The 15,621-nt window shown below is 44.2% G+C and overlaps 1 protein-coding gene across 3 annotated transcripts in view; it reads left to right on the top strand.

The window, feature by feature from the left end:
• Positions 1–15,621, top strand: part of KNDC1 (kinase non-catalytic C-lobe domain containing 1) — a 121,363-nt gene that overhangs the window by 78,869 nt on the left and 26,873 nt on the right. For 2 of the 3 annotated variants that reach the window (XM_083149307.1, XM_083149308.1), the window contains exons 16-21: positions 1,810–2,000; positions 4,352–4,728; positions 8,717–8,810; positions 10,636–10,733; positions 11,771–11,970; positions 15,202–15,315. In XM_083149307.1, coding sequence (XP_083005433.1) covers positions 1,810–2,000; positions 4,352–4,728; positions 8,717–8,810; positions 10,636–10,733; positions 11,771–11,970; positions 15,202–15,315 — 1,074 coding nt within the window. The remainder of the gene's footprint in view (positions 1–1,809; positions 2,001–4,351; positions 4,729–8,716; positions 8,811–10,635; positions 10,734–11,770; positions 11,971–15,201; positions 15,316–15,621) is intronic. The other variant, XM_083149309.1, reaches the window with a different exon arrangement.

Raw genomic sequence — 15,621 nt, forward strand, 5'->3', positions numbered from 1 at the left:
GTACCGAAAATTTTAGTGAAAAAATTTAAAAGATTCATATAATACACAACGTTCCTTTTACATTGAACGGGTGGTGTAGAAAGGTATATTCTTCTATTGGATACTAGTTAAAAGCCCATCAAAAAGTTTTTAGCCCACAAACTCTCCACCCAACCTCTAGTTCCTATCTGCTCCTACCTCCAATCTCTGTCTTCACATCTCCCTCTCTCCTTATCCAGCAAGTTTGCAACAGACCAGTGTCCCTGCAAAAACTGCTTTCGCTTTCTTTTGACATCTTTTAGCGCAAAAAAAGAGAAATTTGGTCCATTGAGTGGCCTCTAGTGGTCAGTAGTGGTACTTTACCTTATAGAGGTGAGGCGTAGTTAGCCATAAATATATAACTAGAGATAGATAGATATATATCTTACATCAACATTTTTAGTATGTGTGGTTTAGCATGAAAAGTGAAAACAAAACAATATGTAGTATTAGCCAAAGGACATTATTGAAAAAAACACTTAGGTTTTCAAATACTTGGTTGAAGGTGTACCCCCTCACAATTAGAGGAGAAACAAATATATAAAGGTTTCTTTTTCCTTTCTTATGGGATGAAAATTACCATTACCCTCTAACGGGAGGACAGAGAAAGGGATTGTCTAGGAATAATACCCTGATTTACACCGATATGCACTTTGCAAAATGTATAAAAGTATCTGTGTGCTAGTTGCTTACCATACTCACAATAATTCTCTTGTGTAGGTTCCTATAAAGGTATCTTTTTCACAGCTTATGTGTGTTGTTTTGTTGAAGATCGAATGTAGAATAAAAATTGTGTGTCTTCCATTACGTTTATCTGTGTTTTATATGCAAGATCCATCATGCATGAAAGATAAAACTAAAAATATACAATGTGTAGTAATGAAAATATAGGGAAAGATAAACATGTGACATATATAGGAATTATTTTTTATCCAGAAGTTTATGGGGTATATAGGCATACCCCACTCACACATGAAGTGAATATGATCAAATGTGTAAAGCTTTAGTTTCCTTTTTAAAGGTGAAGCAAACCACCATTGGTATGAATCAGGAAAGGATGATACCCAAACTCACAAAGAGTATAGCATTAAAAAGTACATAAAGGTTTCTTTGTATAAAGGACACTTATGGTGTGTACACACGGTGAGATATGGCTTCTGATGTTGCCGATCTAGTGAACATCGGAAGCCATATCGCATGCTTTTTTTAGGGCTTACGAGCCCGATGCGCTGCTGATGCGCACTCCCGTGTGAGCGCAAATCGGCCGCCAAATAGAGAGGGCAGCCAAGACTATAGAATGCAGATCTGCACTATATAGTCCAAATTGTGCCCCTCCATGCATGCCGTGCGATGCGAGTCCCGATGCGATCTGATCACATCGGGACTCGCATCGCACGGCATATAGCCCCCGTGTGTACATACCATAAGATCCGTTGTACCTCAACTCACAGAATTTGTGATGTATTCATTCCCATAAAGGTATCTTTAATGCTCTTAAGTGAGACTAGTGGCATAGGATTCCTCCAAAGTTTTCATGTGATCCCAAAAGAAAAAAAGTTCTCCAAGTATGTCAATTCCAAAAAAAGGAGGCATTGTATTCCTATAAAAAAGCCCAAATTAGGTTTACATAGACAGAATATAAAAATACTTATGTTGTGCTCTGTAGAATATGGGCACCCAGCCTGGGTTAGGTCAGCACTAGTGTCCCTCTAAATATATCATCCTCTATACAATTTATAACATCTTTTGCATCTATATGTATCGTGTAAAGGGTTTCTGTTTGTTTCACAGAATTGCAGGCACAGATTTATCTCACCACAATAGTCCTGCACAGCTGCTAAAGAAGATTCAAAGGAAGCCTCGTAAATACAGAAAGGAAGAGAAACTGTCTACATGTGAGCAGATGCAGATAAACGATTGTGATGATTCGCTGTCGCCCCCTGCTGATGGTGTAGACCCTGCTGAAAATACAAACTCTCCATGTATGTAGATAATGCAGTGTCATGCGCACTGTCATATAACGCTGCAGGATTGTAATAAACACACCATGAGACTTTAGTGGGTCGGTGGCTCGCTGCGCTCACCACACTATATGAAATCAACTCCACGCCGACGTGGATAGTGGGGGGTATGAAAAGGTCGGAGGACGCACACCGCAGCCCCTCACGGGCTCGCTGCGCTCGCCACGCTTCGGGTTGGCGTTCATAGTTGGGGTGGCGTGGGGGTGCATTTAACATTGTAAGCCCCCATTAGGGTGCTTATACAATTAAAAATCGTATAGGGGCTTATACAATTTTAAATCGCAACGCATCGGGTGTATGGCATGCGATGCGATTATATGTCGTACGACTTAATATCGTGGGCGCCGGGCTATGAAACAAGTACCAAAATATTTGCATGCAAACCTCTACCTGTTGGAATTTATTATTTATCCACCTTGTGCCATGTCGACCTAGACAACTGTCAACCTCGCTGTATGTCGACCCAACGGTGTTGACCTAATGACTGTCGACCCAATGATCCCAACCCAGTGAGAATACTGTAACTGCTACTCCAATGTATCCACACTAAAGGCCCCCATACACTATGCGATTTTCGGCCGATTTCATCCGATTTCGACCCTTTGGGCCGATAAATCGGGTGAAATCGTCCCAAAATCGCATGTGTTTGACATCTGATGTGCGGTCCCGCGCGCATCGGATCTGATCACGGCGTCGGACCTACAGAACATAAGATATATCGGAATCTGAGCCATCATGGGTGCTTTTTAGCACCCACGATGTTCAGATCCGATATATCTTTATATACAGCCCCCCTGTCTTACTAGCAGCGCCCCCCCCCACATTGACGGCTCCCGGCGGAGGTAGTGCAGGCGGGGACCGGACCGCAGGCGTCGCAGAGCAGAGAACGTCGGCACGGCGGGAGAATAGGAAGAAATCCTATTCAAAAGACCGGGCGGCCGCTGATTGGCTGAGCTCTCAGCCAATCAGCGGCCGCCCAGTCTTTTGAATAAGATTTCTCTCTATTCTCCCACCGCGCTGACAGTCTCTGCTCTGCGATGCCTGCGGTCCCCGCCTGCACTACCTCCGCAGGGAGCCGTCAATGCGGTGGGCGCTGCTAGTAAGACAGGGGGCGCTGCGGGGGACACAGAGTTGGCAGTAACAGAGCCGGGCAGGAAAAGCTGTCAGCGCTGGAAAAAAAAAAACCCATACAATGAATGGGCAGCCTGTGATTGGCTGAGCGCTCTCTCGGCCAGTCAGCAATTGGCTGAGAGAGCGCTCAGCCAATCACAGGCTGCCCATTCATTGTATGGGCTTTTTTTCCAGCACTGACAGCTCCCGCCTCCCCCTGCCCGGCTCGTCACTTTCCCCTGCAGCGTCCCCTGCACGCTGCCTTAGCAGCGCCCCCCACCAGCAGCCCTGTTCTGCAGCCGCCCCCTGTTCCCCGGGTTTACAGGTGATAAATCGAGATTTAAATTTATCACATGTAAAAAATGGCACATCAAGTGCCAATCTTATCAAGCTCCCCCGGGGAGCTGCCGGGGAAGCTCAGGGGGAAGTCGGGGGCGACTTGTCCTCAGGACAAGTCGCCCTAGTGTATGGGGGCCTTAACAACCGGATTGGTAGATGGTGAAGGTCAGCCACCAGAGTGGGTGGAGCTTTGCTATCCTTTAAGTCAACCACTCTGCTGTAGTAATATCACAATTTCCTAATTCAGTGCTTCCCAGACTCCAGTGCCCCTGCTGGGTGACCTAAAAAATGTGAACTGATTGGGGAAACATTCTCAATTATTTAGTAGGTTGCATACTGATGGAATTTCTGAATTTCACGGAATGGCTGCTATCTCTATGTACAGATGACAATACATGGAAGCTACTGGCCTTCCAGAAATTACACTCAGTGGGGTAGATGTATCAAGCCTGCTAAGTGATAAAGCGGTGATCAAGTGGAAGGTAATGGTGCACCAGCCAATCAGCTGTGTTTCAAAAATAACAGTTATTAGTTGATTGGCTGAAGCACTCTTACCTTCCACTTTGTCACCACTTCATCAGCATTTTATCACTTTCATGCTTAATGCATCTGTCCCAGTGTTTCCTATGTAAATTATATATATAAAACGTCCCCCACACATATAAAAATAGCTTATTTATGTAGCCGATCCTACGTCTATTTTTATACATACATTTGTTTTACAATCTGAAATAGTATCACCTGAAACTCTCCCCAGTGACAAGTGTTTAGTGGGACTTAGTGGTGTTATTTTGTGGCATTTGGACTTTTCAGTATAACACAGTATGTATTCTACATATGACCTTTCCTTGTTCCCTTTAAAGGTCCCAAGACGCAGGTGGTCGCTGACACAGAAGAGATAGATGTGACTGATTTCCCACCACAGATTACGGAGAAGGATCAGCAGCCGCGAAGTGGCACATTGGCGACGGAGCCTGAAGAGGACTTTGTGTTCCCAGAGTGTAACAGTTTGTGCGCCAGTCCGGATTTCATAGAGGAGAACGAAGAAACCAATGTGGAATCCCTAATGAATCAACGTGAAAACATGTCCGTTTGTCCATCTGAGGTGTACAAGTGTGGCTCCGGCTGGTCCAGTGCGTTTTACGGAGCCGAGTTGTTTGATCCTGATGTCCAGCATTATGTCAGTGTACTTGGAAGACAGAAAGATAAGTGTTCTAAGAGCATTGAGGCCAAGCGGCTGGTAAGTGTCTTTCTGAATTGATGTAGCTCTACCTACCATTGGGGCAGATGTATTAAGCCTTAACAAGAGAGAAATGCAAGGGTGATAAGGAGAAATAAACGTCCAGCCAATCAGCTCCTTACTGACTTTTTTCAAACACAGCCTGTAACATGGTAGTTAGCAGGTGATTGGCTGGACGTTTATCTCTCCTTATAACCCTTGGATTTATCGTGTGGAATGCTTATCTGCTTAATATGTGGCATATGCTTATAATTGTACAAGGCTTGCAGTGTTCTAGATGTGACCTCCTAACACGTAATTATTTTATTATAAAGTGCTCAAGCCTGTATCGGTTATCATAGCAGTGACATCGAATAGGCCCTAAACAATGAGCAAATCGCATATCTCTAAAGGATTGGTTTTATTTTGGCAGCCATGGCAGCATCACCTCTATTCATTTTGAGAAGCTATGGTCTAAAATATACCCCTTAATGTTTTCTTTTATACCAGAGCTGATCAGTTAGATTCTGTGGGGTTTGATGGGAGTTTTATTCAAAATCGGCTGTTGCTATGGGCAGGCAATAAGATTCTATCTATAATCTTCTAGAAGTTGTTAAAAAAATTCATTTCGCATTCATTTCAAACACATGCACAATTAGCACCGGTGCCCCTCCAAGGATGTGTTCTTTCCCCCCTGCTCTTCTCCCTCTACACAAACGACTGCACCTCAGCAGAACAGTCAGTAAAAATTAGGCCGACACAACGGTTATCGGCCTAATCATGGATGGAAACGAGTCGGCATACAGACGGGAGGTGGATCGGCTAACTAACTGATGTAGCGGAAACAAGCTTGACCTCAACCCCCTCAAAACGGTGGAGATGGTGGTGGACTTCAGAAGGAAACCAAATGCCATGCACCCACTCATAATATCTGACAGAGTAGTGTCGAGGGTCGACTCCTTCAAATTCCTAGGAACAAAGATTTCCTGCGACCTCAAATGGGGTCCCAACATCATTACAACTGTCAAGAAGGCTCATCAGCGGTTGTTCTTCCTGAGGCAACTCAAGAAATTCAACATCCCGCAGGATCTGCTGCTCATCTTCTACACTGCCATAGTAGAGTCTGTCCTTTGCTCCTCGATCACAATTTGGTTCGAAGGAGCAAACGAGAATGACAGACGAAGGTTGAAAAGAGTGGTGAGGATGGCAGAAAAGATCATTGGGGCGGAGCTCCCCACTGTCCCAGAACTATACCTAGCCAGGGTCAATAAGCGTGCAGGAAAGATCTTGGCGGACAAGCTACACCCTGGCCACAACCTGTTTGAACCCCTTCCGTCAGGCAGACGTTTTAGGTCCATCCCAGCAAAGACGACAAGAACTACAAAAGGCTTCTTCCCAATAGCTGTCCACCAACTAAACCGTATTGAGCATACTAAATACTAACTCGAACTTTTCTAGATACATGTGAAATGTATGTGATGTATGTTTATGCCTCTCTTCCCACCCCCCCTTGTGTTCCCTGATTGATGCTGCACTGTTACCACAAAAAATTCCAAGCATACGCAAGTATACCTGGCCAATAAAGATGATTCTGAAATAAAAAGTAGATTCTGATTGGTTGCTAAGGGCAACATCCAATCTTCAATAGAACTCCCATCTTAGTAAATAAACCACATGTGAGCGAGTTATGAACACCAGGGATGTTACCATAGCTGCTATCTATTAATGGTTATCCGCCCACATCTTCTGCTCCGTCTGATACATGATATAATAATCAGGTATTTGAAGGAAAGTAGAAAGCTTAATTCTTAGCAGACTAAGGAGGCCCTGTACACATGGGAATTCAATTTAGAAAGTTATCGTGCAATCTTTATTTTTCCAGTCTTGACATTGTAAAATGTAATGGAGTTGTTTGAAAGTGTCCTTAATGTGTCCATTGCAAAATGGTGCAAGAAAACATTGAAATCTCTGTTCAAAGCAAGAAAAAGTACAGATATGTCCACATACATATAGAAGTATAGTCAATGCTTTTTGTGAGGTGTGAGAGCTAGCGGTGCTGACTGCTCGCTGTTACAGCTCACACGGTCAGTATTCAACCGGACCCCTGCACACCCCATTTCCACGTCGCTGTGTAGACCCAGCCCATAGTCTGTCATGTTAAACTGCTTTTCTATTCACCACATGCCTTTTTCAATTAAAATGTGCCTTATTTGCATAGCCATGTGAATAGGACACACAAGCAGCTTTTGTTGATTAAAATCGTATTCTGTATGCCTACATTTGGTGTGCGACTGTGGCTGTATCTGCGTAAGAAACACTAGTGCAGCATCTCCTATGCAGCTGCAGCCGCAGTCATGCACGCAGAAAATCGGTATGAAAATGGCACATATTTTAATCAGCAGTGTCTGCTTGTGCTTCTATTTCAAATAGATCCCTCATGCCGGGCATTTCCCACTGCGTGGCACATTGATGCAAGATGTAGGCGGACACATCTGTATGGTTTCCAAAGCATTTAAATATTAGCTCTTAATTAGAATGTAATGTTAGGGAAGGAAGCTTTAGATTAGATTAGATTTGTCTGGTCTCAGCCTAGATATTGATTTATCATTATGTAGGTTACACGGGGAAATTAATAAATAAAAACATTGTGATACACAATGATATATATTCAATTGATGCCGGATCCATTCTGAAATTCTTTTGCCGGAATGGATCCAGCATCCATTATTCAATGTAGCAGCCAAATCCGATGTCGGACTTGGCCGCTGATTGATGCTCACCCGGCCGGTGCGGGGACCAGGGGAGCTTGGCGGCAGGAGGTAGCGGGAGCCGGGACGGGTGATCTGTTCACACCTGGCCCAGCAGCGGTGGGTGCGGGCGTCGGCGGGAGGGTAAGGATGGACAGGATGACGGCACCATGTAAGCTGCTGCTGCTGCTCACATGGCGCCGTCTTCCCTGCCTCAATCTGGCATCTTTTTATGTCGGAATGAGATGACAGAAACACAGTGGCTGTGTTTCCGTCAAAAGCAGGCGGATTAGCAGCTATTCCGTCAATCCACCTGCTTTTCGGCAAGTCTAAACATTTTGGCTTGCCGGAAAAAAAACCGGTAGCATTGAAAAGATCGGAACCTCTTCCAATGTATTCATGTCGAAAACGTCTGTCTTTTCAGCAAGACGGCAGTTTCGATACTCATTGAATATACCCCTCTATGTACAATTTAGGCCTGATTTACTGTGCACCAGGCTCTGGAGCATAGGTCTTCAAACTGCGGCCCTCCAGATGTTGTGAAACTACAAATCCCAGCATGCCTTGCCACAGTCTTAACACTCCCTTATAGCAAAACTGTGGCAAGGCATGCTGGGATTTGTAGTTTAACAACATCTGGAGGGCCGCAGTTTGAACACCCATGCTCTGGAGCATAGATTTATGCAGATTTACACTGACCAGGTCCACAAACACAATGCACACAGATGTGTTAGTGAAGGCACTTGCACCTTTTTATAACTGCAGAGGTGCAACAGGGCAAGACATGAATTTGCAAACACAAGCTGGGTACAGTAAAGGTCTCTCCTCGCACGATTGTGGCTCGTGCAAATCTGCAGAAACACATACATTATGTATCTGATGCAGGGCAGGGGGATAGAGGCATAGCACGTGTGCCGCACACATGCGCTGTTTGAGTGTGCTCACGTCTGTAGGGTGTGTTTCAGGCACATTATTTATCCAGCTGTGAAACCGAGCCCCTTTCTGTAAATGAACATCTGCCTACAGCGCGTCTCGGGTCAGTCTGCTCCGGCAGAGCGCTGACTCATTGTTCTGCTAATTACTTCCAGAGGTCTAGAATCTCGTATGCTTTGTTTTCCCGCACCACCAAATTTAAGTAAAGCTCTGCAAGTTTACATTATGCAATGGAATATATTGGAGAAGTTATGGGTTTTATTTTGTAAGGGTTAAAACTAGTGAAAAATTACGTTTTTAAAAATTCCATTTTATTTCTGCCTCTACAGGAACTTGAGCAACAGCTTATGATTGAAACTAAAAATTATAGGAAAACTATTAAACTTTACCAGAACTTGATGCCAAAAGGAAAGAAGCATAAAGGTAAAAGGCTCCATGGTATAATCCGATTCTGTCGTCAATCCACCGACAGTATCCATGTGTTACATTTACTGAGGCTTTGGGCCTGATTCAGACCTGAGTTCACAGCACGTGCAATTATCGAACGACTGCACATGCGCACGGTACACAGACCCAGCCAGTATTCGCAAGGTGATGTACAGCCGGCAGCCATTTGTGGGCTTTCTAAGAGTGCCCCAGAAACCGCAGGCAGCACCCGCCCATTGGGAGGGAAGTTCCATGATGCCATCATCGGCCTCCGTTTACCCAAGGCCATTGCAGCTAGGGCTGGTGCGAGCTGTCCCAGCACCCTAGGCAAATCTTCCCCGCCGCAGATGAAACCCCCCACCACCACCCCGTCGCAGGAGATACTTCTCTTCCCCGCCCCCCCCCCCCTCCCCTCAACATAGCCGTGGACTCCCGCCCCTCGTCGTTCTTCAGAGGCTGCTGGAGCGGAGCTCACCCGCAGATAGGGGTTGCGGGCACCACCCGCTGATCACATCAATGGGCGGGCTCCATGGGCGGGCAGGTGTAAGCTCATCTGTTCCCAAATGTAGCCGTTGACCAGAACTGGGGGTTACGGGCACCACCCGCTGATCATATCAACGGGCGGGCTCCGGGAGGGGGCAGGGCAGGGCGGCCGGGTGTAGGCTCTCCTGTTCCCTGCTGGTACTTGGCAGCTTCTTTCTGCTCTACTCGGGCGGGAGCACTGCTGCAACTTAGTACCGCCCTCCAGTGGCTGGCGCCCTAGACAAATGCCTGAAGCTGCCTAGTGGTAGCGCCGGCCCTGATTGCAGCGCAGAGTAAGTCTATACTTGGTGGCTGCAAACGGGGGAAGGGATTCAATGGTGAGTGAGTGAGAATGGTTTTCCCTCTGTGTGCACTGCTGTGAACGTAATCGTATGGGGTCGGTGGCGTTTACCTGATCGATGGGCTCTGAAGACTCACAGCCCAGCGATCAGGTCTGAATAAGGCCCTTAATACTAAATTATAGCATCGACATGGATATACCTTATATACAGTGGCCTAGCATGGATGCAGGGTGTGGTGCACAGCCCCATCCTAATACTCTCCCTGTTCTTGGCAGCGGCACAATATAGAAACATAGAATTTGATGACAGAGAAGAAACACTTGCCTCTAGTCTACACATGTAGGTGCACACACTTGGGTTTATTTTTTGTTGGAAGCTAACCAGTATATTTTTGGATTGTGGAAGGAAACCAGAGCACCCGGAGAAAACATTCATAAGTGCTGGGAAATAAACTCCTGACCTCAATGCTGTGAGGCAGCGATGCTAACCATTACACTATCTGTACTGCTCAATATTTCTGGTGATGTGTTTGGAGAGATGGCTCCGCACAGGAGCTAGCGGAGACTCTGGCACTGTGCCGGAATCGTTCCTCTTTTTCTGCCAAAACGCCATCATTCTGAGTATATAACCAGGAAGGTGGCACCACTGGGACTTGTGTACCCCAAGCTATGGAACGCTCCTGCATATATACCACTAGGACAACTAGGGTGTAATGCAACCGTTACAAATGTATATACAGCATTTGAGAGGCTGTAGATGGATGTTTGCCTATTTATATGATACAGTGCGTGAACTTTTTGAAAATCTTGAAGGCTTCCATGTGTCAATGAGTAATGAATGCACCTGTTGGGTGGTGACCAGGAAAACCTGAACTGTGTGGGGTCCTGAGGACCGAGGTTGAGAACCCCGAGGTTGAGACAATGCAGATCTCATAACCTTGACGAGCCATGAGCTGTTTCCACCACCATGAATGTGTCCTATTTACCTTTTTTCTGTAGGTTCTGAAGTAAAAGAATTGTTACCCAAGCTTAAAAGCCATTTGGAAGAAATGAAATCCAAGGTGCAATTCCTTGAACTGGCCAAAAAATTACTTCAGGTGCGTACGACTCATTGTCCATCTTGTTCATAAACAGTTATATTAACCCTTTGAGTGCCAACATTGCTGTAAGAGATCCTCAAAATAACCGCTAAAAATAGCAGCGCTGCTAATAGCGACTGTTCTTTTAGTATTAAGAAATACAAAAACAGCCAAGTAATTAATTGAAGTTTAGTTAATTATTGCACCCAAAAACAGAACAGTGGCTGTTTTTAACGGATATTTTGAGGATCTCTCACGGCAATGTTGGCACTCCTAGGGTTAAAAGTGCTTCCTCGCTTTATCCATGTAGGCCGTCTTTACATTCTCTCATAATCCCATTTTTTGCTTGAAGAATGATGAGGTTACTATTGCTACTTATGTATAGTATCTGATAAATATAGATGGATCTTGTTTATTTAATAGACTTTGGAGTGAAATTCTATTAGCCCCAGTAATTTAACAGGGGTGAAAAAATTGGCATTACCACAAAGCTGGGTATTCAATCAGCTGTGGTCAATTACTGCAACTATCTTATCCACTGGGGGCTATCCACATAGCTCTGAAAACCTGACACTTAGTAGGGAGTATGCAAGCGAAGCAAAATTCCTGGTAACCTCCCCTTAGAGATCCATTTATTTGCGTAAACTCATAGGTCTGCGATATTAGACCGTTTTTCTTTTTCTATCAGGGTTCCCACCACATAATGAGTGATAAATTCACAGACTTATGCATTAACAGGGTCGCAGCTCCCATTAACACACTAGTTCGAGGGGATTTTTTTTCCAATTCTGCCAACTGGCTATTCAATTAGCCTGCCTTGGAGGCTAATTGAATAGCCAAGTGGACCTATTAGGCCACAGTAAAATACTGTCGCTTATTGAATTCTCCCTTTAATTGCAATTGAATTACAAATTATTTTTGTACTTACAAATTTTGTACATATTATGTGCAGAAGATTTAGAACTGGTTATGGAGACGTAATTTTGAGTTCCTCTTGTTTATATTACACTTACCAATGATGCGGCTTGTCACATGTACTATTTTTGTAAATGTAGGTATCTTATGCAGAACAGTGGGGGCTTGACTCACGGGACCTTCCTACAGTAGCAAACCTTGCAAGCTTGGAGTCTCTGAGCTCCTCCGAAGATGATGCCTTTTTGCTTGTATATAATGAAAAAGGTCATACCCGGGACAACACCTCAACAAATCTACAAGCTGGGACTACTCTAGGGCTGCTGGCTGAACTCTACTCCAGGTATATTATATACATCATAACAAAACATCGCCTATATACTTTACATACTGATGTTTCAGTCATCGGGTTTTGGACTGAACTTTAAATCGACTCAAATGTAGCCTTGGGAAACATATGCGATTCCAGTGGTCAAAAGACCGAAATCGTCTACCCAATATAGAGGCTCCCTAACCATCCCTGCTAGTGCCTAACCATAACCCCCCCCTACCCTGCCACCTAAACCTAACCCCAATTCTCTACAGCCTAACCCAATGCTTTACACACACCCCCCCCAATACCCATAGCCTAATCCTAAATCTCCCCCTAGCCCTGGCATACTTTGGTTCGGGATGTAGCCTGTGGGAATTCTGATGTCTGCATAGTATTCATGTCAGAGTTTTGGGGCCAGTGTTCTGGGGGCAGTGGGGATTCTGGTGGAACAGGTATTTTTACCATACGGTACAGGAAAAGATTTTACTATTTTTTTTTCATGAAAATTATTAATTTAATAGCCATAAAGTATTGCATATGAAAAAAAAATGCATGGCACGTAATCCGGTTTGAACTAACATTTATAAAGTCCATTCTATTAAATTTTATACATAGCACATGATGGGTTGTCATGGGCAACTTCTCCACTGGCTGACTTCTCATCCCTTATCACTGCTTCACCCCCTAAGGTGGCAATATCATTCTGTGCGATATCCAGCTGCACAGATTACCCCTCTTTCTGTGCACCTCTGTAGTGCTTATGGAGGTACACCACCACGGTATACGGTCACTAGGTCTATAACAACTAGGTCGACGTGACTGAGGGTCGTCAGGGTCATTTCGTCAACAGGGTCATTAGGTTGACATTCAAAAGGTCGACATGGGGTTTTCACCTTTTTTTTTTTTTTTGGAGCCAACCTGTGCCGACAGGCGGTATTTCATGCCCTGCCATCCACTAGGGCATGGTGGGAGAATAAAATAGTGTGCCGAGCGTAGCGAGCCAAGCAAGGGGCGGGGTGCACTTTTTTAGTTTCCATGTCGACTGTGTCCGGGGGGGGGGGGGAAGTGAAAAACCCCATGTCGACCTTTTGACTCTCTGCCTTCTCCATGTTGACCTAATGACCCTGTCGACCTTCAGTCATGTCGACCTAGTGCTGTCGACCTAATGCATGTCGACCTAGTTGCTGTCTATCCAATTATATATATATACCCACCACCACAATGTACCTTTATGACTATTCTAGACGTGCAGCGTTCAGAATTGAATTGGCCTAGAAAAAGGGTAAACTCCATAGAACTTTAAAAAAAAAAAAAAAAAAAGCTGGGGACCACAAAATGTGTCCGGAGTGGCGCCTCTATTGGGCGTATTGAAAAGTAATTTGGGGATACTCGCTCGCTTTTAGTAAGCAACTTCCTTTTATTTGTCCCTTGAAACAGTTACTATGTACAAGTTTCCATACATTACTAGAACTTCATCTACTTGTCAGGAGATTAACTGTGGAATCTTTTAGTTTTGCTGTGCGAGCCACGCCCGCCTAATAACGCCTGCAGCTCATTACTGTTCCTGGGGGAGTCGCTGGAGTCTGCTAGAACCAGAGTGCCCTCATTTATAGGCTCATTGTTGTGAGTCATATGACTGGGTTCTATTATGTTGCAATTATGTTCCTTTGTCACAGGGAGTGCTCAGTTAGCTGTAGGCTTTCATGTGCCAATATGTGTTTTGTGCATGTATATATTCTAGTTCATTTGATACAATAATAGACAATGGAGTTGACTTTTTTTTTTTTTTTTTTAATGGCATTCTGCAAAATATCTGGTATACTGTTTTCAGGGGTAGATGATACGGGAGAAGTACCAATCAGCACTGAAGTACCATCTGTCGTTTGCATAATATAAAATTATACAGAGCAGCTGATTGGTTGCCATGGGCCACTTCTCCTCTGGCTCCCTTCTCCTCCCTTATCACTGCTTCATACATCTACCTCACAATCTCTGGTGGTAGTAGTGTTAGATAAGCTATAAATCTGTTTTTCGGTTTTAGAGACATAGAAATATAACGCTCAATATGATCTGACCACTCGGCAGCCGTGGTAACCATGCATGATATAGTCAATTGACCAGCAGGAGCAGCAATAAGGTCATTTCCCCTACACTCAGTCCTATGGTATATTTCCCTTTGCACTTTTTCCAGAGCAGTGAAGTATCCTGCTTTTGGTGCACTACATACTTTGTAAAATATATGCACGTATGATCTAGACAAAACAAGCCCCACCCCTTACCACACCTTGATTTGCTTATTCGCTGCACCCTCTGACCAGAAACTCCCAGTTCTGTGTGAAGTTCCGCCTCTTCAGTTGCCTGTGGCACTAGACTGTTGGGATTTGCTGTGGGTTGTCTAACCCATATAAAATGATAGTATTTTTTTATGTAGTTATTACATATGTGGCCACATCCATCGATTCGGCTGCTTTGTTGCACCAAAATCGCGCCTGCGGCATGGAATTGCCATGCTACCACCTCACCACGTTGCAACATCAGCACTTAATGTTTTTCTCTGAGCCATAAGAGTAAATTAGACGCATGCGCGGGGCGATGAGATCACTAGTGGTGATTGGCGCATCAACGATGAGTGTGGCTACATCTGTATATTATTATTCTGCAATAAATACATAAACTTTGATGTACAAAGATTTATTACAGTGTCACCTTGTTCATAATCCCGGTCTGATCATCCCTTTATTACTACAGTGAGGGCAGCAGTGGCTACCTTAGAATGGAATTGTATTAATACTACTGTAAGCCCCTACTTGTAATATTTAGTTGCAATGGGGTTTTTTTGCGTGTGTTCGGTTCATTGTTATTCTGCAAAGACTGTGATGTTTTTTCTTCTGCCTGGGCAAATTTACATTTATTGCCATAGAACGGACGCTTTTCCATAGACTCTGCTTCAACAATTAAACTAGCAAAGTAAATGGAAATTAGCAAGCAATAACTTTTGAAATGTACACATTTAAGAAAACATTGCATCACTTAGCCATTTACTGAAGCATATATGGCTTCCAAATGAAGTTTTGTTTCTTTATAACGTCCATTTGGGCGCTGTAAAAGCGGCACCAAATTCACTTAAATGTACGGAATATGTTAAGGCATTTACAGCAAACTAATGACTACTTTTCCTTCACTACAAAGTGCTTTGTTGTGGCCATATTCCTGCGAGTGATGAGTTCCAGCTTCTTAAGTGCTTTTATGTCTTTGTTCTAGGAATGCAGTTTTGGATGGTTACGTCCAGCAGTTGCTCTACACCTTCCGCTATTTCTGTTCCCAGGATGATCTTCTGCAGTTCCTTATTGATAGGATACATAATACTTTGCCAAGGTATTGCCTGCATTAGTTCAAGTAAATTGGAAACTAGCAGTTAGCTTGCTATGACCAATTCTTGCGTTTCCCATAGTCCTGTCCATGAATTGTTGGTGGATCTCAACGACCGGTTTGACTACAGAGATAAATTGAACTTTTTGACACTATATTTACTGTAAGATTATGTGTTTCAAGGTTGTGTGAGTAAATGAGTTTTGTTTTGGTGTATTTCTATTGTAATTGTTATCTGTCTTGGGGGGTATTCAATATCGGGTCACGACTGTCGACCCTGGCCCGTTTTCATTTTGTTCGACCGCAGATCGC

This window comes from Crinia signifera, chromosome 6 (genome assembly GCF_055691185.1).
Source record: "Crinia signifera chromosome 6, ASM5569118v1, whole genome shotgun sequence".
Classification (NCBI taxonomy): Eukaryota; Metazoa; Chordata; class Amphibia; order Anura; family Myobatrachidae; genus Crinia; species Crinia signifera.